Here is a 23743-nt window from a genome sequence, read left to right on the forward strand (position 1 = left end):
GAGCTCCAGGTGCAAATGGTCTGAGTCACACGGGCTACTGCCCTCTAGTGGGTAAACGAGGAACAGCGTTTAGTGTGTCAGCTACGCCATATGCAGGTAACAGTACTGCTGCCCGATGCGGGCCAGACGCTATTGATTTTATGGCAGAGGCTGCGGGCCGGATGAAATTTCACCACGGGCCGCATTTGGCCCCTGGGCCGGACTTTGGACATGTCTGAGTTAACAAGTCCCTAACGAGTCACTAACCAGTCATTAACCGATGTATCGGAGAGACTTTAGAGAAGATTGAAATCTATAATCTTCCTGACCTAAGACATTCTGTTTCTGAATTGGCTTTCCCTGTGTGGCCCTGGATGGGCTGCATATTTCTAATCTCCTTGAAGATATGTAACCATAATGCTCTTCCCTCCTCACCCCCTCCTGTATCCATGCAGCTGAGCGCTCCTAAGGACATTCCTAGATAACATCTTATCGGACTCTGCCAGGAGGCTGAGCAACGTGGTTTCATGGCCCTGTGACGTCACCGCCTTCACTCATGACTTTGTTTTGCCCCTTTGTTTTGTCTGAATGTTGCAATTTGCCCTAATGTGTCCTTTCTTCTTTTTCCTTTGGTTTATTTTGTTTGCATTTCCTTTTAATTCATGTGAAGCACTTTGAATTGCCTTGTTGATGAAAATGTGCTACATAAATAAAATTACCTTACCTAACCAGTTAACGAGTCACCAGTCATTAACCAGTGAACGAGTCCCATTTTTTTCTGAGATTAATTTATTAAATTTTCGTTTTGATTAAAATGTAAGCTTTTAGACTCAGACTTAATTATTTTAACTGAATACTGTATTTTCCAGACTATAAGACACACCGGATTATAAGGCGCATGGTAAGACATACGGTCAACAACAACAAAAAAAAGGTAACTGAAACAAAACAGTAAGTTTAGTTGAACTTTATTCGACTATGTAATACAGTCACCTTATTTTATGTTCTTCTTCCATCACAGTCCTCCTCTTCTGTATCTGAACTGAACAGCATGTTTCTCCATCAAACATGCCAGGCTCCCTCTCATCATCGGAGTCGGACTCGTTTCCAGGTGGCTGTTCAGCAGCGATGCAGCTTTAGTGAAGCTCAGACAGTTAAGGCCGATGCATCAGCCCAGGCATCCGCCATCCATCCACACATGGAGGCGTAACTCGCCCGGCGCCGCCTCCCGTCTCAGTAAACTGTGTTCAGTCTGTTGTCCATCGCTCCCACGCCGCTCCCAACTTCTGTTTGAACGGCCTGTTTACACCAATGTCCAGCGGTGGGAGTTCTTCTGTTAATCCTCCCGGAATGACGGCAAACTCCGAATTAGTTTGCTTCACTTCCTTTTTCACAGTAGCAGTGAGATGGGCGCGCATGGAGTCGCAGATGAACAGGGACGGTGATGCGTGGAAAAACCGATCTGGTTTTTACCGAGGCTATGCTGCAGAACTCGGACAACAATCACTGATTGGTTTATCGCTGCTGCCGTCCGAACTGTACACTTTACTTCTCTGTGTCAGGGACAGATTTTGGAATTCAGTGCACACATAAGGCGCACTGGATTATAAGGCGCACTGCTGATTTTTGAGAAAATTTAAGGCTTTTAGGTGCCTTATAGACTGGAAAATACGGTAATAAAACTAACGGCAGGAACCCAAAACAGGAAGAAATAAAAGGATTTTGCTGCACTACATCAGTTGAGCCATTAGAGGGCACTGGATCAGAACCAGTTCATCCTAACAAATCGGGTTCCAGTTGTTTTTAAAGCCACACTCTGTTCTCATGTTGATTGGACCGTGTTTCTGAGGCGGGATGTGATGGGCGGGTCTTACCTGAATCTCTGCTCTCTGATTGGTCTGTCGCCCCTGCAGCCGTTCTGCAACATTTCTGGCCAACAGGCAGCAGCTGGTTACTTCCTCACAGCGTTAGTGCTAGCAGCAGCTAGTTGAGGGTGTGTTGGTGTGTGTGGACTCACAGTGGGTGGTTCCGGCCCCAGTACACCCCGATCCCGGCCCGGGCCCGATCACGCCCATTGGCTGAGCAGCAGCCGTCGGTGTACACCACCACGGCATCACCTGGAGGGTCAGCAGCAGGTTGGAGGTCAGTCTGGGAGTGGCCACTACTCTAATTAGCAGAGCTAATTTTTAGCATTGAGCACTTTTGCTAATTTTGAAAATGTTTAGCATACTTAGCTTCCCCTAAAATTATTTTTTTTCTCATGAATTGTATAGCGATAATTTAGTTGCATGTTTTGATAACTTTCAGTTGAAAAAAGTTCAACATCCGTGTTGAAGTTTTGGTTTTAAACTGTTAATAATTTGATCCTGTGGAGGGCAATATGGTCCTGTACCACACCTAGTGAGTGCCAATATGGCTGAAGTTAGCATTTTAGCATTATCTTCCACTAAACACCACGTTGACATGACGCTTCATCTTTAGTTTCCACTTTATACCGTGTTAGTATAGCGCTTTAGCATTAGCAGAATTAAATTAATGATTAGTGCTTCAGGGTCAGCGCAGCTAGCTTTTTAGCACCACTAGCTAGCTAGTGGTGCCAACCACTGGAGGCCACAGCTCAGGATGAAACTATCATCGTCATCGTACCCATGTAGGTGAACCCATCACTGCTTCCTGCTAACGAGGTCTCTGATGGCTTTGCTCGTTTAGGCTGAAGCTCCGCCCCCTCCTCTGGGTGGGGCCTCTTCTTTCCTAGCGGGATGCACTCCACCGGCTCTGGGCCCCGTCTGGGGAGCAGAGAGACGTCTGTCTCTCCAGGCCGGGTCCCTGATGGGAACAGAACCATTCCAGAGGAATCAGGTCCAGTTCTGCTAAAAGGTCTCAGCCAATTCAAAAACGCTGCAGCAGAGGTTCTGATAGATAGATAGATGTACTTTATTCATCCCAACCGGGAAATTACTGTGCAGTTGCAGCATACACATACACACAGATCAATTAAAATATAAAAATAAAAAATAAGATAAATGCATAAAATATAAAATGTAAGATGTAAGATTCTGTACAGTATGAACAGTGAAAACTAATAATCTGTACAGTCTGTACAATAGTGCTTTGTAAACAATCTGTACAATATCGATTAATGGGCAGATATGTACAAAGGTAACTTAACGTTTGTTATATAAAGTGATAGCCTGTGGCAGGAAAGATTTCCTGTATCTGTCCTGAAGCAGACCTGAAGCAGTCTGTGTGAGAAAGAGCTGCGCTGTCTGTCAACTGTGTGGTGGAGAGGGTGCAGCTTGTTGGCCATGATAGACAACAGCTTCTTCAATGTTCTCCTCTCCACCACATTTTCCAGGGTCTCCAATTGCAGACCCATTACAGAGGCAGCTTTCCTGATGACCCCATTCAGTCTTTTAGAGTCGCTGGCTCTGATGCTGCTACCTCTGATGAAAACACAGAGATCATGTTTCTTTCATTGCAGGTCCGTCATCTCTCTGATCGGTCCAGATGTTCCTACCAGAACCATTCAGAACAAACCTGCAGGATTACTGCTGGTTCCTAGAGGTTCTAGAGGCAGAACCTTTAGTTCCTCACCTGTCTGGACCGACTCACCTGTGCTGTGGTCTGGAACCGCAGACGGGTCTTCTCCTCTGAAGAACGCCCAGGCGTCTCGTTCTGATCCAAACTTCTTAAACAATGCAGCTGGAAACTTGTCCACCTGGATCTTACACTCTTCCCTGGAAGAACAACCAGAACCAGGAAAGTCATCGGAATTTTAGGCCCAACATTTCTCCAGAACTCTTTCCAGAATGTTCTTGTTCTGACCCAGTGAAATCTTTAGAACCTTTTGGATTTAACCCATTTCTCCTTCCTAACAGTGTCTGTCACCATCCACTGTTGGAGGATTTCCTCTTTTCTGTCCAATCAGAGCCCAGAGATCAGTGAAACACGCCCTCTCTCATTCACTCCCAGTAAATGACTGTGTAACAGCTTTTAAACCCTGCTAGAGAATCACTTTAGCAACAACTGACTGCTAGTTTTTCCTTCTACTAAACTTTCTACTTATATACTACTCCGTGAACAATATTGACCATTTCCTACAATACTCAGTTCCTCCACGGCTGTTTAGACCATAAAACAATATTTCTAAATTAAATTAGATTTTTCTCTGACTATTTTAAGTAAATGCTGCGTTTCCGTTGACTGTAAGCGAGAATCAACTAAACTAATGGGTTAAATGCATCAGTCTGTAATAAACGCATACAATATAAGCTTTACTTTTGATCTAAATTATTGAAATAGATTAATTTTAACTGACATAATAATTAGACGCGGCTGGTGAGGTGTGAATACTAAACTGCGGTTCCGAAAGCAGCAGCCTGAGAAAACACTCAGAACCACCACCCGGTTCTGGATTATTATGACGTCACAATAAACCTAGTTCCTATCCGTAATTAGTTAAAAGCTTCCAGACAGCCGGTACCGATCGTCACCATGACTTGTAGACTCCGGGTTTGATTCCCTTCCTGACAGCGTAGAAGAACTTTCCTTTCGGGTTCGGCATGTCTGAAGAGCTGCAGAACCTCTTGAGAACTGTCCGAACCGGAGTCCAAATCCGGAACATCAGCGGAACCAGCAGAGTGTCATGTTAGGCCTAAATGTGGTGAAGTTGGCCGTAAACCCGATAATTAACAGCAGCAATGCTTCTAATTTTCTTCTTCTTGTTCTCCTTTCCTTTTTATGGGGGTTGGCAAACAACTTATAGGTGCATTACCGCCACCTTCCAGATAGACGTTCTACTAATTTTACTCTCGCGATATCTTAACTTAACGGCGTACATATCTAATTCTCGCGATGCTAATGATCAGCGACGCGATTGGATTAATTCAAGTCTCGCGATGTTCCGGTCTCTTCCTTGGCCGTCGCTGACACAGGTTAGTCGTGTTATTTTCACAGCACAACAGATTTCTGATCTTAAATGTCCTTTAAAGCTGTTTTGTTGTTGCTTCAACAACCAGAACTTCCCATTTGGACTCTGATACCTCAGATTAAGATATTTGCAGTAGCGGATGGTTTCGTTAGAGGTGTATTTACAGCGTAGTAGCGGAGGGACTGTGTTAGCGGGAGAAGCTAGGCCGAGCGTGTGTTCAGTCAGCTACTGCTGGAGAATAAACTGGGAATTAACTACTAAACTGGTCCGACAGTTTCACCTTAGAACCTCCGAGCTGGGACCAGTGTAGCGGTTAGGTCGCTGCAGGAGGAGAACTGGAACCATTTCAAACTTGTTTACTGGTAGTTCAGGTCGGCAGCAACTGAGACCAGCTTACCGGTTATTCTGGAACCAGTTTAGATGTTCCTGAGTCAGATTTTATTCAAAAATACTTTGTTAATGTAACTTAAATCATCCAAGTCTTTTAAGAGTATTGTGGGTGGTGATGCTTCGGGCACGAATAATTTCTGGTAGCAGTCAGTGTTCCAACGAATCAGAAGATGCCTCTGACTGAGTTCTTGCTGTATGACAGTCTAACACAGCTTGATATCCCCCAGCAACACATCCAGCTAGCCCTGCTAATCCTTTTACTGTTCCTCTTTAAATATGTGATGAATTGACCTCTGACCTCTAACCTCTCTGTTTTTGTGCAGAGACTAAGGCCATGTTCAGTACCAGCGCTAAGATAGTGAAGCCGAACGGCGAGAAGCCTGATGAGTTTGAGTCTGGAATCTCCCAGGTAAGAGCCGTCAGTCGGCCATCTTGGTGCTGGTTCTGTTCGCCTGCTGACCCGGACCTTTCTCCTCCAGGCTCTGTTGGAGCTGGAGATGAACTCCGACCTGAAGGCCCAGCTGAGGGAACTGCACATCACCGCAGCTAAGGTGGGAATTCTGCTGAACGTTTTCCGTTTTCCCGACATGGACACCTGGGGGCGTGGCCTCCAGCTCTGTCCTGGTGGCCAATGGGAGCGCAGCTCTGCGCCGTGACGTCCAATCCCGTTCCACGATGTCGGACAGTAAGCTCCGCCCCCGGCTGCCGGCGTGGCGAGCGTCCTGCATATTCCTACGCCTTCCCAGAGTCCTTTGGGCCGTTACTGGGGAGACAAACCATGCAGGACACAGACGGCTCCGGTTCCATGTGGATCCGGATCCACTCCGTGTTGTGGATGCTTTGCAGCAGTTCAGCGTGTTGCTGGCGGCTGACGGAGCGTTCCTCTGTGTTGCAGGAGATCGAGGTGGGCGGCAGCCGCAAAGCCATCATCATCTTCGTCCCGGTTCCTCAGCTCAAGTCCTTCCAGAAGATCCAGGTCCGCCTGGTCCGGGAGCTGGAGAAGAAGTTCAGCGGGAAGCATGTCGTCTTCATTGCACAGGTGAGGGGTCAAAGGTCAGAAGGTGGGAACCTCTCGGGTTGGGTTCCAGACCCGGTTCTGCTCAGGATGTGGAGCTAGCGTTGCAGCTAACATGAACTGATCGATTATTCTGACAGGGTAAAAAAATATTTTCATTTAAGCAATTATGATTTTTTACATAATATTTGGAATTCATAAAAATACAAATAAACATTTGAAATGGTTCCTTAGATAAAACATTTTCTTAACTAAAAGTTAATAGCAGCGATAAATCTGAAGATCAATATGGGTGACGCTCCGATCGGGTTCTTTGCTGCCGATTCCGATCACAGATCTCTGCCGATCACCTGGATTGGCTGTTAATGTTTCGCTTTAGGCATAAATGATTCTGTTATCTGGCAAAATGGACAAATGATCTGGCAATAAATTCACCAAATTTAGACCGTTTAGACATATTTCAATACACGTCTAGAATCTGTTTTCAGCTCCTGCTGTGAGAGCTCACCGTCTGGAGGCTGAGCCCGTCTGGGAAATATTACCACCAGTAGCGACGGTCCGACAGCAGAACCAGAACCAGAACCGGCGTCTCACTCCGCAGCTCCAAGACTTGAATTATTGTTGGGGTTATTTTAGCTTTCTGACCGTGATGCTAATCCGGTGAGTGTTGGTAGCCGCGCTGCTCTACCTGCTGATGGGTCCGGATGTCTTTTGTTCCTGCACTGATGCAGCCAAATCAATCAAGTTCTTGTTTTTAATATCATATTAGATTCGTGGTGTTGGTGCGTTGTGTCGTGCTTCACCCTGAGGTAATTCTGCACCGCAACACACAAACGTCCCCAATCAGTTAAAGTTCCTCACTACAGGAGAGCAGCTGCAGGCTGAGAAGGGAGATGCAGGTGATCAGTTTGGGATCGGCAACAAGAGACAGCGATCGATCACCGATCATACTCTTTCTCACAGAAATCAGCTGATGGAGATCTGCGGCCGATTATTGACCTGGTTGCAAAAGGTGATTAATAGATTTCTTTACAGAAGCTAAACTGGAGCAGAAACAGAACAGATCTTCAGATTCATGTCGGATGGAAAATGGTTTGGCTTCATTGCTGTTCTTTCAGCAAATTATCTTCAAGTCTGAATACTCCAGTTACTGATGAAGTGATTATTAAATTAGTTGCTGATTATTTTTAAAAATTTGTTAATCAGTTCATTTGTAGTAGGAACTGATCCTTCACAATAAAAGTCTGGATCTGCTGAATCATTCAGTAATGTTTGGTCGACTGATGATTAGTCAACTGATCACCAGATGCGATCTGATTAGTTCAGTCATGACTGCAGAAATTTTATTTAATTTACAAACAATGCTAACATCCCATTAAAGAAAATGCTGAAGTTTGTTTTTCTATAGTTTAAGACCAAATCGAGAAAGAAAGTTTCTCTAAGCTTTAAAATGGCAGAATGTTTAAAAAATGTCATCTTTCTTCAAAATGATGTAATATTTTAATCCCTTGGTGAGTTTTATTTAGCTGGACTGAAGGCAGAACCTATGGAGGACAGATCCTGCCAAAACTGGCAATAAATAAATAGCTTAATAAAGTAATGTGGCAAATATGGTCGAAAAAAACATCAGAATTAATACAGGTGAAAAGGGGAAATATCAGACAAAATAATATGGAAATAAAAGAGCAAACAGGATTGGAACTAAAATGGAAACTACTGATAAATACTGTTTAGTAATAATCTGTTACTCTATAATCAAATAAGTTGATTATAAATCTTAATAAACATTTATAAGAAACTGAAATATATGAAACATGGTAATCTTTTCTAGGGTTAAAGTTCAGAATTATGAGCCTGCAGCTGATTTTCCTCTAAGTAAAAGAATAAAATGGCTTTTGGATAGTTTATTATCTGGCTTTACTGTTAAAGTTGTTAGAACGCGAAGTGAGTCTGTGAGGGTCGCCAACCCGAATCTTATTGGTCAGTTTGCTTTTATGTGGCGGCTTGGTGTCTTTCTGTAGCTGAAAGCGAATCATGGAGGTTGATCCTCCTGTGGCTCTAAGAGCCGTTTGGATCTGAGCTACTTACCGTGTGCGGTTCTGCCGGGTCGCCGGTTCTTGAGCTTTTTTTCTGTGGTTTGGTGAACTGAAGAGCTGAGGAGTCACCCAGTCGGATGCCATGACATCTGCTGGACCTGGGAATCTCCGATCTCCCATGGATCACATAGGCTCTGCTGTGGTGTTTATTATTTAGCATAATTTAAAACAGCCCGCCTCTAATCGCACTGAGCTGTTATCGTCATAAAGGTGGAGCAACAACGTTCATGTCTGTATCAAAGTCGTGCTTCTTCCTCTTCCTGATCTGGACGGTTCACATTTCCTGTTTATGCATCAATATTCCCAGTGTGAACTGGTGCAGCTCCAGTCCAATGACCCGACATGGACACCTGGGGGCGTGGCCTCCAGCTCTGTCCTGGTGGCCAATGGGAGCGCAGCGCTGCGCCGTGACGTCCAATCCCGTTCCACGATGTCGGACAGTAAGCTCCGCCCCCGGCTGCCGGCGTGGCGAGCGTCCTGCATATTCCTACGCCTTCCCAGAGTCCTTTGGGCCGTTACTGGGGAGACAAACCATGCAGGACACAGAACGCTCACAAACATGTTGTTTGTGATGTCAGAATGATGTCATCATTTTTTATTGACTCAATAATTATTGTACTGTTAGCAAGCTAACAGTCGAGCTTAAATACTTAGCAAACAAGCTAATTAGACTCAGTATTTAGTCTGAATTTGTGACATTTATAAATTAATATGACTGAAAAATAAACTTCCTCCCAGTCGAACTTTGACCTCCGTCCATGACGCCATCTTGGAGGACCTGGTGTTCCCCAGTGAGATCGTCGGGAAGCGGATCCGGGTCAAGCTGGACACCAGCCGGCTCATCAAGGTCCACCTGGACAAGGCCCAGCAGAACAACGTGGAACACAAAGTGAGTGGTTCTGTTCGGAACAGACCAGAACCGGGCCAGCCGGGTTCTGGTTCTGAAATGTTTGAGGAATCAAACTGGGTTCTAGTTCCGTTTTCATGTGGCTTAGATCTGGGAAGTGGGTGTGGCCACCATGGTGACGTCACATCGCTTACTATGGCAGGCTGTTTTATCATAAAATTGGCTGCAACACTTCATTCCAGATTTGCGTTTCATTTTAGAAAAGCTGAATTTACAGATCCATAAAGATCGTTTTAAATTGGTTCCAGACAACTAAAGGTTAAATGAACAAAAGTCAAAGGTCATCCTGCTGAACTCTGACAAATCTGTGCAGGCAGCTGTTTGGACAGCTCAGCACAGTTAATGGGCTCTTTGCACGAACGGTGCTGATGTCACATCTGCATGAGCCAATGTGGCTTCCTTGTTTCCGCTTTGAGTTACCATGACAGCTAGAAAAGACGAAGTCGTATTTCAGACGCAACAAAAGCAATACTATGAACGTTGTTGTCTCTTAATATAATGGGCTTTTAAGTTTTCATGGATTTCCAAGCGATCCTGAATTAAGAAGATGGTGGCTTGTAAATATCCGTCGCTACCAGTTAAAGCTAACGCTGCACAGCAAAGTTTGCAGCCTTCACTTCACTCCGGATCAGCCTAAAACTACCTGGGGAGACGGATGGTGAATAAAGGAGCCTCCTGAGTTATTTCCATGGAGTCACTTCTGTATTCAGCCTGAAAGAGTTTATGGGAACCAGAGAGCAGAGCCACTGATCCGCCTGAACACACCGCTGTAAACACCGTCCTATCTGAGCTCTGAACAAGAAGCAGGCAAAGGTAATAAACTACATAACACGGAGACCTTAAGGAACACGGTAGCACAACAACTTTGAACCCGAACAGCCAGCTGAACTCGAACTCTGACTCCAGAGCTGCTCTGCGGTGAAGTTATGGGGTTTGTTGTGTTCCCTCATGGTTCGGAAGCAAAAAGCCCGAACCGGAACCTCCCCGTTACTTGGTCTGTTTGACACTAACGACAATAAACACATAATATACTTGAAAATAAGTACAAAATAAGATAAAAACATTGTCCATTGGAATGNGTTAAGACTGTTCACCAGTTAGCAGCTGAAGGAAGGTTGGGAGTGATTACCTTTTCACCCAGAGCCGGTCGGTTTGGAGGGGCTTTTCAACCTGAATGTTTAGAGACAAGCTAAACACTCAGCTAGCAGTTAGCACACAGTTTGAAGGTAAATATTCTGCCAGGTTTTAATCTCCATGACGATTAAGTGAGCAAGCTAACTGTTTAGATTCAAAATGAATTTTTCCGAGCTGGCGAAAAATATTTAGCTGATATGCTAATTCAAGTGCCGATAAAGAGGAAGTAAACTACCAAAATACAAGCTGGGTAAACTGAATAGTTCAACTATGATGCGTCTCTGTTGCCGTAGATCCGTTGCTAACCGTCTGGGTTGCCTTTAGAATGTCTTATTTGTTTTAAGCTTAAATGTCGTTCGATGAAAAAGGAACGGAACCGACAATAACGAAGACCAAGCTTTTATTTTGATAGTCCACATCTGGTTATCTGTAAGTGATTTCATATTAGCTAAATATTTAGCTTGCTAATTAAATATTTAGCTTTAAGATGTGACATGTTAGTGAACAACATGGCGGGCCGTCGGTGGGACCTGATTGACTCACCGCTGCCGGCAGTGACATCAGCTCTGATTTCCCTCCACGCTCCGCTCCTCCATTTTCTCTCCTCTCTCTGCCGCCTCATCGCTTCCGGACCCGCCGGTTCTGATCCGTCAGTGTTTGTGTCTGAATTATTGATCTCGTAGTGTGCTGGACTCTGATTGGCTGCGGACCGTCTGGCCTCATTAGCTGATAGTCCAGGCCGCAGCTGATTGGACGGAAAGGGCGAAGGCTCATTCGGGATTCATGGTGATGAAGGCTGAGGTCATCACCATGACCTCACTGCTGATCAGAGGTGATGATGTCATCTCCCCCGAGCTCTCCCATTGGCCCAGATGGATGCAGCTGATGAGTCTGACCCTCCATCATGGCTAAACATGAAATCAGTTTAATTTTGACGAAGGGCTGAAGGTCGCCCCCTGCTGCTGTGACGTGGTAACACAGGATTACCTAAATTAATCAAAATTTCACTAACATTTGTTTTTTAATTTTCCATGTCAATTTAACCAAATATATAAATTAGAACAGATTTATATTTTTGTTTTGTCCAGTCTTGTCCTTTTACTGAATTTTGTTCTACTGACTTCAATTTTACTCACATTATTTAATATGTTAAACTGTTTGAGTTCCATTGTTATTTATTAATTTATTGTGATGAAATTTCATGAGTCCTGAACTATCAGTTTGAACATGAAAGAATCCAACATCATGTTTTCACAACTTTTATCACAAAAACAAGAATAAATCAGAATCAATAGTGTTGCCAATTTCTCTAAACTGATAATGACACACAAAACAAATATTTTTTCCTAGAACAGAGTGGTTAAGGAGTTAATTTAAAAATAAAAGTTATGAATACAGAATATATCTATGGACAACTTTAAAACAACCAAGAAACCGGTGAAGCATAAAATGAAAACAGAGGATTACATTAATATGTAATAAATAAACCAACATAATCCAGTTAGATGGAAAAACATGAATAAAACACATAAAATCAGGTTTTACCATCCAAAAATAACTCGTTTTATGAACATTATCTGACTGAATGTTGTACATTGTTTTATCTGGAAATATGAATATAACATAAATAAGAGTAAAAGTTAAATTAATTTAAACCAATTAAATATAAATATGCATGTAAAAGTACGAACTGCAGCTGCTGTAAAACTTTCCATTAGTGATGATGAGTTTCATGAAGCTGAGCTGATCTTGCATCATATCTGTGCAAAAGTCCCGAGTCATCCCGGGTTTAGTTTCCTGACATTTTCATCCATCATCTCTGGAGCTTTTTCTGTTTCAGTCAACCCAGAACATTTTCCCCACTGTTGTTGCTTCTTGCACAAATCTGAGCCTGGTTGAAGACTTATGCACAGTGTTGTGTCTGAAACGAACAACGGAACTACAGATTAACCCTAAAAACCCCAGATTACATCATGACAGCTGAAGTTTCCCGGTGACAGAGCAAAACCTGCCGCTCACGTTTCCATCAGGGACGGACCGACGTGACGAAACGAGCCGCCAGCCGTCAGGCGGCCGGCCACGTGACCCGCAGCCGAACCGGAAGGAGGAAACCTGGAGAAAAACACGGCTGGGAAAACCGAGAGCTCAGGCGGAGCTGAGTCACGGCGAGCAGAGAGTAAACAGACAACATGGCCGCCGCTGGCGTAGGAGACACAGCTGGACTGAGGTTGACCTTTAACCCCAGAGGGACGCTTAAAGTAACACAGTGGAGTTATTTAGCCTGTCGTAAGAAGAAAAAATATGTTAATTTTTCACCGTGTTATAATATCAAAGTTTCATACTGGATATTTAGCTATCAAACGATATATTTAGTTTCAAGCTAAATATTTCTATATATTTAGTAAAATTTCACCTAGTTAGCAAACTAAATATTTATGTTGAAGCTAAACATTTAGCTTAGAATCTAAATATTTTCTGAGAAAGTTAACTACTTAGCTTCAAACAAAACATTTACTTAGCTATCTTTATAATAATTTTGAAGCTATATATTAGCTTACTATCCAAATATTTAGTTCAGAAACTAAGTAATTAGCTCCAACCTAAGTATTTACTTAACAAGCTAAACATTTAGTTCCATAAACATTCAGTGAGCAAGCTAATTGCTTAGCTCCAAACTAGATGATTAGTTGGCAATTTGGTTTGAACTAAATATTTAGCTACGTCAGAGCTACATATTTAGTTTCTAAACAAACTTTAGTTTCTAAACTAAATATTTAGCATCAACCCAAAATCTGCATTTGGGTTGAGCAATAAATTATTTAGCTAGTTTTTTACTAACTACATAATTAGCTATGTCAGAGCTAAATATTCTGAAATTCACTTACCCATAAATGGACTATCAAAATAAAAGCTGGATTGAGGCTGAACTGATAAAGGCTCATCCTTTGTTGTTGAAGAAAAGAGGAAAATAAACGATGATAAAGAAAATCCAGCTTTTATTTTGGTTATCAGCCAGTGCATTTGCATATTATCTAAATATTTAGCGTGTTAACTGAATATATAATTTGAAACTGTGACATTTATAAATGAAAAACATGGTGGAAAACCCCCATGGTTCCTAAATAATCCAGGTTATTGCTGTTAATTTGTGACTGTGTAACTTTACAGACGCTGCCAGCAGCTGCCGCCCGGCTCCTGCATTCCCAGCATGGCAGTGATGTAGTAACATGCCTCCCACCTCATTCATACCAAACCAGCACCATGATGAGGATAAATAAAGATGGATGCTGGTTCTGGTCTAAAATAGAGCGTGGGTGAGCGGCCCGGTTTACACATGAGCCGAAGATAGCAGCGCTGACGATGACGCGACGCTCCGAAAGACGAGACCTCAGCGAGGAGGGGGATCCCAGCCTGAGCTTCTCATTCAAACACCAACTGTTTCCTACTTATTTACTGTAACTTTGCTGTTTTTAATGTTGTCGTCCCACCAGAATATCGTTTAAAATATATTACTTCCATCAATAAAAGCACATTTGTAAAGTTTTCCAGCCTAGAGACTCGCTTGGCATCTGGAAAGTCCCTCTGAAAAACTGAACCAAACTTTGAGCTTTATTTTGAAAGGCCAACAAAGTCACTGTATAAACAGATTTTATGTTAAAATTAGGATGTCTTAATTTCAAATTTTATGCCTCGCTTCATCAGTTTGTTACATGTTGGATCCATGTTGAATTTTAAAGAAAACACAAAAAATTAATTAAATCAAATGAATCAGAAATCTGGGAAGGTGGAGCATCTTCAGTCAGAGGCTTCTTCAGGTTCAGGGTGGTACAGACTGCTGCAGGAGATCTTTCCTGCCAACACCCATCACCATCTTCAATGGCTCTTTGAAGGGTCTTGATGAGCTACAATGACATTTGATTTCCCTTTTGGGATTAATAAAGTATTTTTGAGTTTGAATGAGCCTCTAGAGGTCGCTGCAGTTTCTGCTGGGTCTGCTCCTTCATCACCCCTGTTAAAAGGAAACTGTTCCTTTCCGCAGTCACCACATGCTTTCTTAGGATGAGGGATTGATGCTGCGTTCAACAAAACAATCTAGTTAGCATTAAAGTAGTTAGCGGCTACCTTCCATGTAGCATTTCAGCGCTAACCATGAGACTTTCCAGAAGTCCAAATGTTTTTCTCTTTGTTGGTCTCTCTGTGAACTTAATGCAAAGTTTCCCTTCAAAATCCCACAAACTGAGCCAGATAGCTAGCCCAGGTTGCTAGCTAGGAGATTCAGAAAATTAATGGGGAAAACTAATAGGAACTATATTGTCCTTTTATAGAACTCTTTAAATCAAACTTAAATTATAGATATGATTTCGTGTTTATTATTCTACTCATTAGACTTCTGAACTGATATGAAATGATTTATTTTTTACCACACAACCAGTTTACGTCAGCAGTCAGCAAATTACGGCACTTCATACGCCTCCTGGTGGCCGGACAACAAAATGGCGGCAGAGGAAGTTGGGAAAAAATGCCATCATTCTCCAATAAAACATAAACACAATATAACCATTTAATCTTTTTACATTCTGCACCTAAAAATGAACCAAAGTATGAAAAAACTAAAACTATTACTACAAATAAACACTTAATAATATTTACTACCTAATTAAAACACGTTAAAACTACTTAAAACTAACTGAATAACACAAACAAAGTAAAACTAAACTATAAAGAAAAGCCAAAAACTATCATAGCCCTGGATATCAGGAAATAAATAAAACTCTGTTTAGTTGTGGAAACTAAAACAAGTGGTGTAAATCCAGCTTGGATTAAGAACTAATTCATTAAAATGTATTTATATTAGTTAGATTTGGATATTTTAGTTCAGTTCCTGAATATTATTCTTTTCAAAGTGGAACTGGACCAGAAAAGTTTCACTGGTAAAATCCTGGACATCAGTCAGATGTTCAGTCTGCAGATTTTTAATGAACTGATGTGAATAAAGTTTCTAATTTTAGTCTCAGCTGCGCCTCATTTAGCAGCAGAGAACAAAACTGGATGAAAACAGCAGCAGAAATCCTGCAGATGACATGGGTGCCTCCTGTCTGGGCGCCAGGGTGGGAAGACGACGGCAAGGGCACGACCGTGTCGTCGCCGTAGCGACAGCCTGGTAAACATAAACACGGGAGGAGTTGGCCGGCGGAGCGAGGAAAGGAGGTCAGAACCCGACCGGAGGGTTTTCTTACACAGTTAATAATGAACGGGTGAGTCAGCCTGGAGCTGCAGGCAGAAATCTGGGAGAAAACAAACCAGAGGTTTCTGCACGTCAGGAAACTGGACCAAACATCCGGAACTGGTTCTGGTCACAGCAGCAGAACCGGGATCAGAACCTGCAGGGAAAATCTGGATGCATGGAGTCCGGATTACAGACAGGCAGGAAAACAATTATCATTCTTATAATTGTTATTGTAGTAATGATAATAATATCAATGATAATGAAGACCTGAATGAAACAACAGCAGCAGGTCCTTCCTGTATTCCTAAATGTCCCTCAAGTGACAGAAGGCCGACTTTGTTATGTCTTTATGTGACTCTGAAGGTTCAAACTCAGAATCAGTCTGACCTCTGGTTTCTAGCCGACTCTAGATCTATAACCCTAGATCTATAACTCTAGATCTATAACTCTAGATCTATAACCCTAGATCTATAACCCTAGATCTATAACTCTAGATCTATAACTCTAGATCTATAACCCTAGATCTATAACTCTAGATCTATAACTCTAGATCTATAACTCTAGATTGTTCCTCCCACATTAATCTGTTGCTGTGAAATGAAACGACCAAACTTCTCGTCTTCATCATCATCTTCACTTCATGGATCTGGGTGAAATAATTATGATCCTCCTGTTTCACTCCTACAAACCAACCATGATCTCAGCTCGTCAGGTGAAAAGCATCAGTCATGTCTGTAAATAGGTTAATTATTCTAAAAATAACTTGTTCTAGTTTTTTTTTGGTTCCAAAAACTCCCAGAAAGTTTCCTGATCCAGCAGGGAGGGACCGGCCGGCAGGTGAGAGCTTCACCTGCCGTGACATCAGCCTGTAAAAATAGATCAGACTGAAGCCGTCAGCGCTTTGCGTCTCCACAGCTGGATGGAAAACCGGCTCGTCTTCATTCTCAAGCCTCAAAAAATGTGCTGAATCAGCAGGAAACTCTCAGGGTTTTGTTTAGGCCCTAAAATCAGAAACAGCTTGAAGCTCAGTCAGATCAACTGGAGATTTCCTGGGTTTTCCAGATTGATGCGATTTTCCGCTGTGGAAATGTTACTTTACGGATGCTAGTTTTTTATTTTTTGTGAAGAATTTTTTTAAGTTGAATTAAAAAACATTTAATCTGATTTAAATCAGTTTTATCTGACTGGGGAACGCTGACGATCCAGATGGTTCTGGGTTAAAAACTGATTTTCAAAATCAAAAACAAATAATTTTTTTTACATTTTTGATAACAAAGAAAGCACGCTTCCAATATCCTGATGTATCAAATATGACACAAACTGTTAGAAAACCTGATGCTGAAGGATTTTATTTTAAATCTGAATTTTCTGAGAATAATTTCCGGTTTCAGTTTGAAACACCAAACGTGTTGATTTGATAGAGTTCGCCTGACGGCTGCAGAAATGGCTGACCGTCCCTCCATGCCGGACCTGAACAGGTCAAGGGTCAGGAAAAGGGCAGCTAGCATTTCTGCAGACCCCACACATCCTGGACACAACCGGTTTAGACTTTCCCCTGGGAGGTGACACATGAAAGACGGTTTCTCTGGTCGCTCCGGTCAGCTGAAGGAAACCTGGATGATGTCCAGAGCAGCTGGACATCATCCAGGAAGGAAACACTCAGGGCTGTGAAATATTAAAAGTAAAAGCTGATTTTTAATGCTCAGCTCAGACAAGGAAACACATGATCAGGTTAAAAACACCTGGCGAGGATCCAGGTCGTTAAATTTTACCTGTGAAAGTTTCCCCATCGCTGCAGCTTGGGAAGAGGAAGGACCGTTGGAGCTGGTCTGATTTTACTGCTCAACGCGCTGAGAGGCCTGCAGACGGACAGCATGAAACCTTCATGAGCTTTCAGGACAAAACTGGTTCAGCGGAGCAGGAGCCGCGTCAGACTGAGCTCAGAATCATTTTCATATTATTAACCCTTCTGTTCATTTGTTCATCTAAACCAGTGTTTCTCCACCCTGGTCCTCAGGCCCTCCTGTCCTGCATGTTTCAGGTGTTTCCCTTCTGCCACCTGGATTGTATCTCTGGGTGATTAACAGGATCTGCAGCACCTGATGGTCCTGCAATCATTTGATCAGCTGTTCTGGAATAGAGGCTCATCTAAAACATGCACAGCAGGGGGCTGAGGAGACACACGGGTCTGTTTTATTCTTCTTCACCACATTAGTTTGTTGTATGCTTTGCACTTGTTCAATGAAGTTTCTTGAAAACAGGAAGCAGAACGTCTCCGTAAGTCGTCTTCACCCACTTCAAAATAAGAGCATGAATGTAACCACTTTGAGAAATCGCAACAAAACTTCGACACAGATTTCAAACTTTATTCAACTGAAATTTTACAAAAGAGCCAAGTACATGACTGGGTGATATAGAGGAAGCTAAATGCGCGAAACTTTTTTGAGTTTCAAAGTTAGCAAAACCAGTAAACAAGAAATGCTATTGGTGCATTAGCAGCATATTAGCATAAGTATGCCTCAAAGCTGAGCTGGAAAAATAATTTATAGTAAGCTAAGTGTGTAAAACATTTTCAAAGTTAGCAAAAATGCTATGCAAATAATTAGCTCTGCTATTAGCAGATTAGCAGAAGTGTTTAAACCACTGGCTTTGACTCCAGGACAAGCTGAGGATGGGGAAGAAGTTTATTACCATGAATCCATAAATCCTTCCAAATCCATCGCAGAGCCACTTCATGACAGGAAAAGTTTTTTGTCAACTAACCCAAAACATTAATAATCTCTATTTTATCAAGTTGTGAATATTTTAATGATCAGCACATTTTAGCCAAATATTCTGACTACTGCTGCATAAACTATTTATTGCAACACAGATGACAGCTTAGATGGAAAACAGCTGATAGAGTCACATCATTTCAACCTTTGACCTGTCAGTTTGAGGAAGCTGCTTAAGGAAAAATGTCTGCAATTTTCCACTTAGCAGAGTACATGAACTCATGGAGGAACATCTGCTCTAGATCATAAACTGACTGTGGAAAGGATGTTAGCAACTGAGCTAATGTTGCATCATCAGAACTCAAACACAAGCAATCTTTGTTCCCTGACCTCTGACCTCTGATTGTTTCCGTCACACAGCCTGCAGTTAGCTCATCAGCCTGAACTCTGACACACAAACACATGTTTCTGCCAAACAAACAGTCGGATCATCCAAGATGGCGACGGTTCTTCAGGACATCAAACTCACTCTGGTTAAAATCACTTCCTGTTCCAGTGCAGCATAAAACACAGAAACATTAGCATGCTAACCCCTCAGGTTGCATGTGTTTCCCATTAGCCACTTTCAAGATGGCTGCCATTTCTGAGCTTTTTAAACCAGTTATTGGCATGAAATGACTTGGATGAACTTCATGTCACATCAGATGTTTCCGACATCGCCGGTCAGCTTTGACCTTTCAGCGTTTGCTCCTTGGTTCTGAACCGCCATGTGTTTGTTTCCAGAGGAAAACTCAAACAGTCGGACCAGTCGGGGCAGCACACGTGAGAAATGGTGACGAAGTATTTATTGTTCTCCTGCAGACTGAACCTTTGACCCAGTTCACTTTATTCACCATCAGCGGGGATTTTCACCGGAAGCACCTGATGAGGTCAGCAGGAGAACCAGCTGGACCTCAGAGGGAAACGTCCCCCAGGTGAGAGAATCCGCCGCTAGGTCCCAACATTCAGAATAAAAGCAAAACCTAAAATAAGATTTTCATAAAAACACGTCAACATTTAATTAAACAGGAAATAAAAAAAACTAACGACAAAAAACAGGAAGAAGTAAAAAAAACAAGATGGGAACAATGACAGAAAATACAAAAAAGGTCAGAAAAAATTAAATATTAATGTGTAACTAGTAACTGCAACAACACTAAAAAAATAAAGAAAAAAGTTAAAAAATAGAATATATAACAAAATAAACTTAGTTTGTTGTTATTTAACTATAAAAGTCAATAAAGTCCCAAATAATCCAAAAATAAAAAGGATTGAAATAATAAGACATGAGCATCAAACATGAACATGAAAAATAAAACCCCAAAAGCTCAGTAATAAGAACTTATAACATATTTGCATCATATTGAGATGAATTCAGGAACACCATCATGCTAACCGTTTCCTCAGAGTCATGGGGTGAAAGGTCAAGCAGCGTCATGTGATGGGCTTTGACCTCTAGTTACCTCTGAGTCATCGCTGAGCCGAGACTCCAGGATGAATCAGAACCACCTGAGCGCGAGTCACATGACCCGACGCTGCACTTCAAATCGCATCATGTTCATGTGAAGCAAGCATGAGGCAGCAGTGGAGAGGAACAGCTGGTTTAACCAGGAGGAGCCGCAGAAACATGGAGGACGTTAATATGGAGGTCGGACCAGAGACAGGAAATACAAAAACAAAAGGTGGAAAGGTTGGATGAACTGTTGATGGAACAAATAAATGTTAAAAGCTTCATCATGTTTTTGCTATAAAACAGACACAGCTAAACTCTGCAGCTACGTTTCCACCCAGATCTCAGATTAACTTTAAAAATGTCACAAAAAAGAAAATGTGAATTATGTGCGTTTCCTTCTGCTAGTTCAGAGCCAAGCTATGCTATGTGTAACTTCATAGCATGTTGACGTTATCCATGGCTTTACTGAACAGGAAGTAGAAGCTGGAAACAGGAAGCAGAGGCTGGAAACAGGAAGTAGAGGTTGCTAACTAGCATGGACCAGTTTTTGTCTGGTAAGGTACAGACCCAGCAGTAGATGGCAGCGTTCGCTACGCCAGATCTTTCTGCTAATCAGTTTCTGTCTCTCCTTTAGCGCTTTAGCTCTTTCAGAAAAAACGGAAACCACCTCAAGCTAGCTAAAAACATTTTAGCAAAAAACTAGTTTTTTCTAAATTTCGTGTCTCCATTAAGTGAATTTATTTGGTCAATAAAAACGCAGCTTATGACGGAAATATCTCATCATAAACCGACTATCAGCTTTTATTGTTTCCGTTTTTCACTACAGAGGTCAGAACCAGAACCGGAACCAGATTTATGTGGAAAATTTCACCTTTTGCTTTGTTGCTAGTTCAGAACATTTATGAAATAATGCTGCATGTTTTTGCAGGCTGAAAGGAACCAGCGCTGACTCAGCAGAAGCTGCTCTGGCCTGGTCAGTTTTCTGGAAGCTGATATCGATCCTCTGACTTACGGTCGGGCCGCTTCCGTCCAGCGGCACAGACGGATTTTTACCGGAACCCGCCGAATCACTCAGACCGAAACTGCGAGTGAAATCCCACCCGGCTTCCGTAAGCTGCGAGCGCGTTTCGCGAGAGGAACCCGAGGAGAGGAGGGAGGAGGAAGAGGGGATTTCCCGGATTCCCGGGATGAAGGAGAAAAACAACAACAACAGGAGGAGCTGCAGCTTCCCGGAAAGGATGACGTCACCGAGCAGCAGGAATAATAAAATCTCTTTCAGGTCACCTGAAAATCATAAATAAGAGCTTTTATGAAGAATAAATATAAAAACAACATTAAAATACATAAATAATAAATAAAATATCGAATTTTTACACGTTGTAAGCTTTATTATTATCACAATAATGGGGTTGTATTAAATTATACTAAAAATAAATAATATTTACAAACTCTAAAATGTTGAATTTATATAAAAGTAAACTAATTTAGCGGTATGATGAAAATCAATAAAAACTAACTCAACTGGAGCCATTAATATATCAACAATACACCAACATTATTGTACATTTCCAGTAGAAAATAAAGTTCACAGTTTGAACATATTCATTTTTCTCAAGATGTTCTGTCTGATTTTAATCTTGACTGAAATAATAAATAATTTTAAAAAATATTACTAATATTTGTATTTTCTGTCTGTATTAATGTACTGAAAAATGAAACATGAAGGATTTCTAAAAAAATTATATCTTTTACAGAAATGCATGAATGTGGATAAAATAAAATTTTATACACTCGAATCATAACTTTATTAAGCAGATTCTAAATAATAAATAAATGAATAATTCAAAACAAATTTTCCAACAGATGATATTCTTATATTTTGACAGCATTGTTTTCACATTTATTTATAAAGATTTATGATAAAAACTAATTTATATTTAATGTAATTTGTTATATCACAGATTGTAAATGTTTATTTGATGACAATCATATTTTTATTTGCTTATTTTATCTAAATATCTTTTTATTTCCTCTGTGTAAATCTGTTTTAATATTTTTAGACATAAGGAGTTAAATCTAGAGAAAATAATTGTTTCCTTAAAAATTATTTTAATAAAATTTGATCTTTTATTTTATAAACTAACGTTTTCTTCCTGCTCCTTAATATTCCATCTTCAGTGAAGGCCGCCCCTCCTCTTCCTCAGCCTCGTTCCCTGCAGCAGCTGATGACGTCACCTTCATCCTTTCCGGGAAGCGGAGCGTCCATCCCGTTGCCGGGTTACCGGGAAGGCTCGCCCTCATCCTCATCATCATCATCATCATCATCATCATCATTTCATTAGCGGAGCGTTTCCAGCAGAACACGGCCGGTCCTATTCCCAGCCGGACCGGGGCGGAGGCGGGACCCGACCCGGAATCAGCCTGGAGGAAAACCTCAGCTACAAACTAACTTTACCCAGTTCATCTGACCCCGGGGTCAAAGGTCACATTTATTTATAAACAACAACAGCTAACAAAATTAAAGTAATAAAATAAAACAAATAATAAAAGACAGAAAGAAAGAAAAACAACAAATAAAGTCAAATATTAACAACAGCTGGTGGAGGCAGCATCATGCTGTGGGACTGATTAGCTGTCAGATTTAAAAGAGTTGGTAGAAAATTCTGGATTATTCTGCTGCAAGGAGCATGGAGCCAGACACCCAGGAGACCAGTGCTGGTCCAGATGGAACCAGTTAGCGTTCTGGCTAACAGGTTGATTAACTAAGAGCTAATTGGCTAGCAGGGTGATTTAGCTAACAGGCTAATCTGCTAATGGGTTGGTTAGCTAATGGGTTTATTAGCTGGTGGGCTGGTTAGCTAATGGGCTGGTTGGCTAATGGGTTGGTTGGCTAATGGGTTTATTAGTCCCCAAACTTTTTCCTGTGAGGGCCACATAACTCTTCCCTTCTCTGGTGGGGGGCCGGAGATTGTTGACGGGGGGGAGGAAGGGGGACGTTTCTCGATTGATTTTTACCCAGAAAGCACTTGGGCCAAAACCATGTTTAAACAGTGACTGGGACTGACTAGTATATATTCCATTGAGGGAATGTAACTATAACATATTAATTTCTCATATGTTAACATAAAGGCTCGTTTTGAAATATAAGCTGCTACTTACAGGCATCGGTTCGAAGAATTCAACCTGGATTGCGGCGTTCATAACAGACACGTGTCTGTCCACATATAAACCGGAAAATACAATAAATGAAAAAAAAAATCTGAATGCTCTCTGGTATTGTTCAGGAGGCCGGACCAAATGTGGAGGCGGGCCGTAGTTTGGGGACCCCTGGTTTATTAGCTAACGGGCTGGTTGGCTAATGGGCTGGTTGGTTAGCTAATGGGCTGGTTCGCTAATGGGTTGGTTGGCTAATGGGTTGGTTAGCTAATGGGCTGGTTCGCTAATGGGCTGGTTGGCTAATGGGTTTATTAGCTAACGGGCTGGTTCGTTAATGGGCTGGTTGGCTAATGGGTTTATTAGCTAACGGGCTGGTTCGCTAATGGGCTGGTTGACTAATGGGTTTATTAGCTAACGGGCTGGTTGGCTAATGGGTTGGTTAGCTAATTGGCTGGTTGGCTAATGGGTTGGTTGGTTAACAGGCTGGTTGGCTAATTGGTTGGTTAGCTAACGGGCTGGTTAGCTAATGGGTTGGTTAGCTAATGGGCTGGTTGGCTAATGGGCTGGTTGGCTAATGGGCTGGTTAGCTAATGGGCTGGTTGGCTAATGGGCTGGTTAGCTAACGGGCTGGTTGGCTAATGGGTTGGTTAGCTAATGGGCTGGTTAGCTAATGGGCTGGTTGGCTAATGGGCTGGTTGGCTAA

At 42.0% G+C, this 23743-nt stretch overlaps 2 protein-coding genes and 3 long non-coding RNA genes across 9 annotated transcripts; 2 read left to right on the forward strand and 3 right to left on the reverse strand.

The window, feature by feature from the left end:
• Positions 1-1315: 1315 nt before the first annotated feature.
• On the reverse strand, positions 1316-4726 carry LOC106956074 (ribonuclease H1-like). 3 transcript variants are annotated; one of them, XM_015046657.1, is made up of 5 exons: positions 4473-4726; positions 3592-3716; positions 2626-2805; positions 1997-2096; positions 1316-1908 (listed from the first exon to the last, which is right to left on the reverse strand). In XM_015046657.1, the coding sequence occupies exons 1-5, from the start codon at positions 4601-4603 to the stop codon at positions 1758-1760; spliced, it is 687 nt and encodes a 228-aa protein (XP_014902143.1). In that variant the 5' UTR covers positions 4604-4726; the 3' UTR covers positions 1316-1757. The 3 variants fall into 3 exon arrangements, with proteins under 3 accessions (XP_014902143.1, XP_014902142.1, XP_014902144.1); XM_015046656.1 differs by having other exon boundaries at positions 3574-3716; XM_015046658.1 differs by having other exon boundaries at positions 1812-2096; positions 3574-3716; positions 4473-4725.
• A 99-nt stretch (positions 4727-4825) lies between these two features.
• rps7 (ribosomal protein S7) lies at positions 4826-9777 on the forward strand. Its single transcript, XM_015046626.1, has 6 exons — positions 4826-4913; positions 5623-5708; positions 5779-5850; positions 6195-6406; positions 8718-8850; positions 9138-9777. The coding sequence occupies exons 2-6, from the start codon at positions 5634-5636 to the stop codon at positions 9540-9542; spliced, it is 897 nt and encodes a 298-aa protein (XP_014902112.1). The 5' UTR covers positions 4826-4913; positions 5623-5633; the 3' UTR covers positions 9543-9777.
• Positions 9778-11541: 1764 nt separating this feature from the next.
• On the reverse strand, positions 11542-12723 carry LOC106956082 (uncharacterized). Its single transcript, XR_001426715.1, has 2 exons — positions 12471-12723; positions 11542-12372 (listed from the first exon to the last, which is right to left on the reverse strand). It is a non-coding gene; the product is annotated as an uncharacterized LOC106956082 (long non-coding RNA).
• Positions 12724-14801: 2078 nt separating this feature from the next.
• On the reverse strand, positions 14802-17539 carry LOC106956080 (uncharacterized). The gene is made up of 3 exons (XR_001426714.1): positions 17451-17539; positions 15689-15845; positions 14802-15609 (listed from the first exon to the last, which is right to left on the reverse strand). It is a non-coding gene; the product is annotated as an uncharacterized LOC106956080 (long non-coding RNA).
• A 255-nt stretch (positions 17540-17794) lies between these two features.
• LOC106956078 (uncharacterized) lies at positions 17795-21340 on the forward strand. Of its 3 annotated transcripts, none has more exons than XR_001426711.1 (3): positions 17795-17864; positions 19254-19366; positions 20813-21340. It is a non-coding gene; the product is annotated as an uncharacterized LOC106956078 (long non-coding RNA). The 3 variants fall into 3 exon arrangements; XR_001426710.1 differs by lacking the exon at positions 17795-17864 and adding an exon at positions 17866-17955 and having other exon boundaries at positions 19176-19366; XR_001426709.1 differs by lacking the exon at positions 17795-17864 and adding an exon at positions 17868-17955.
• Positions 21341-23743: the final 2403 nt, after the last annotated feature.

This window comes from Poecilia latipinna, unplaced genomic scaffold, assembly GCF_001443285.1.
Source record: "Poecilia latipinna isolate Pla-1442-1.1 unplaced genomic scaffold, P_latipinna-1.0 Scaffold786, whole genome shotgun sequence".
Lineage (NCBI taxonomy): Eukaryota > Metazoa > Chordata > Actinopteri > Cyprinodontiformes > Poeciliidae > Poecilia > Poecilia latipinna.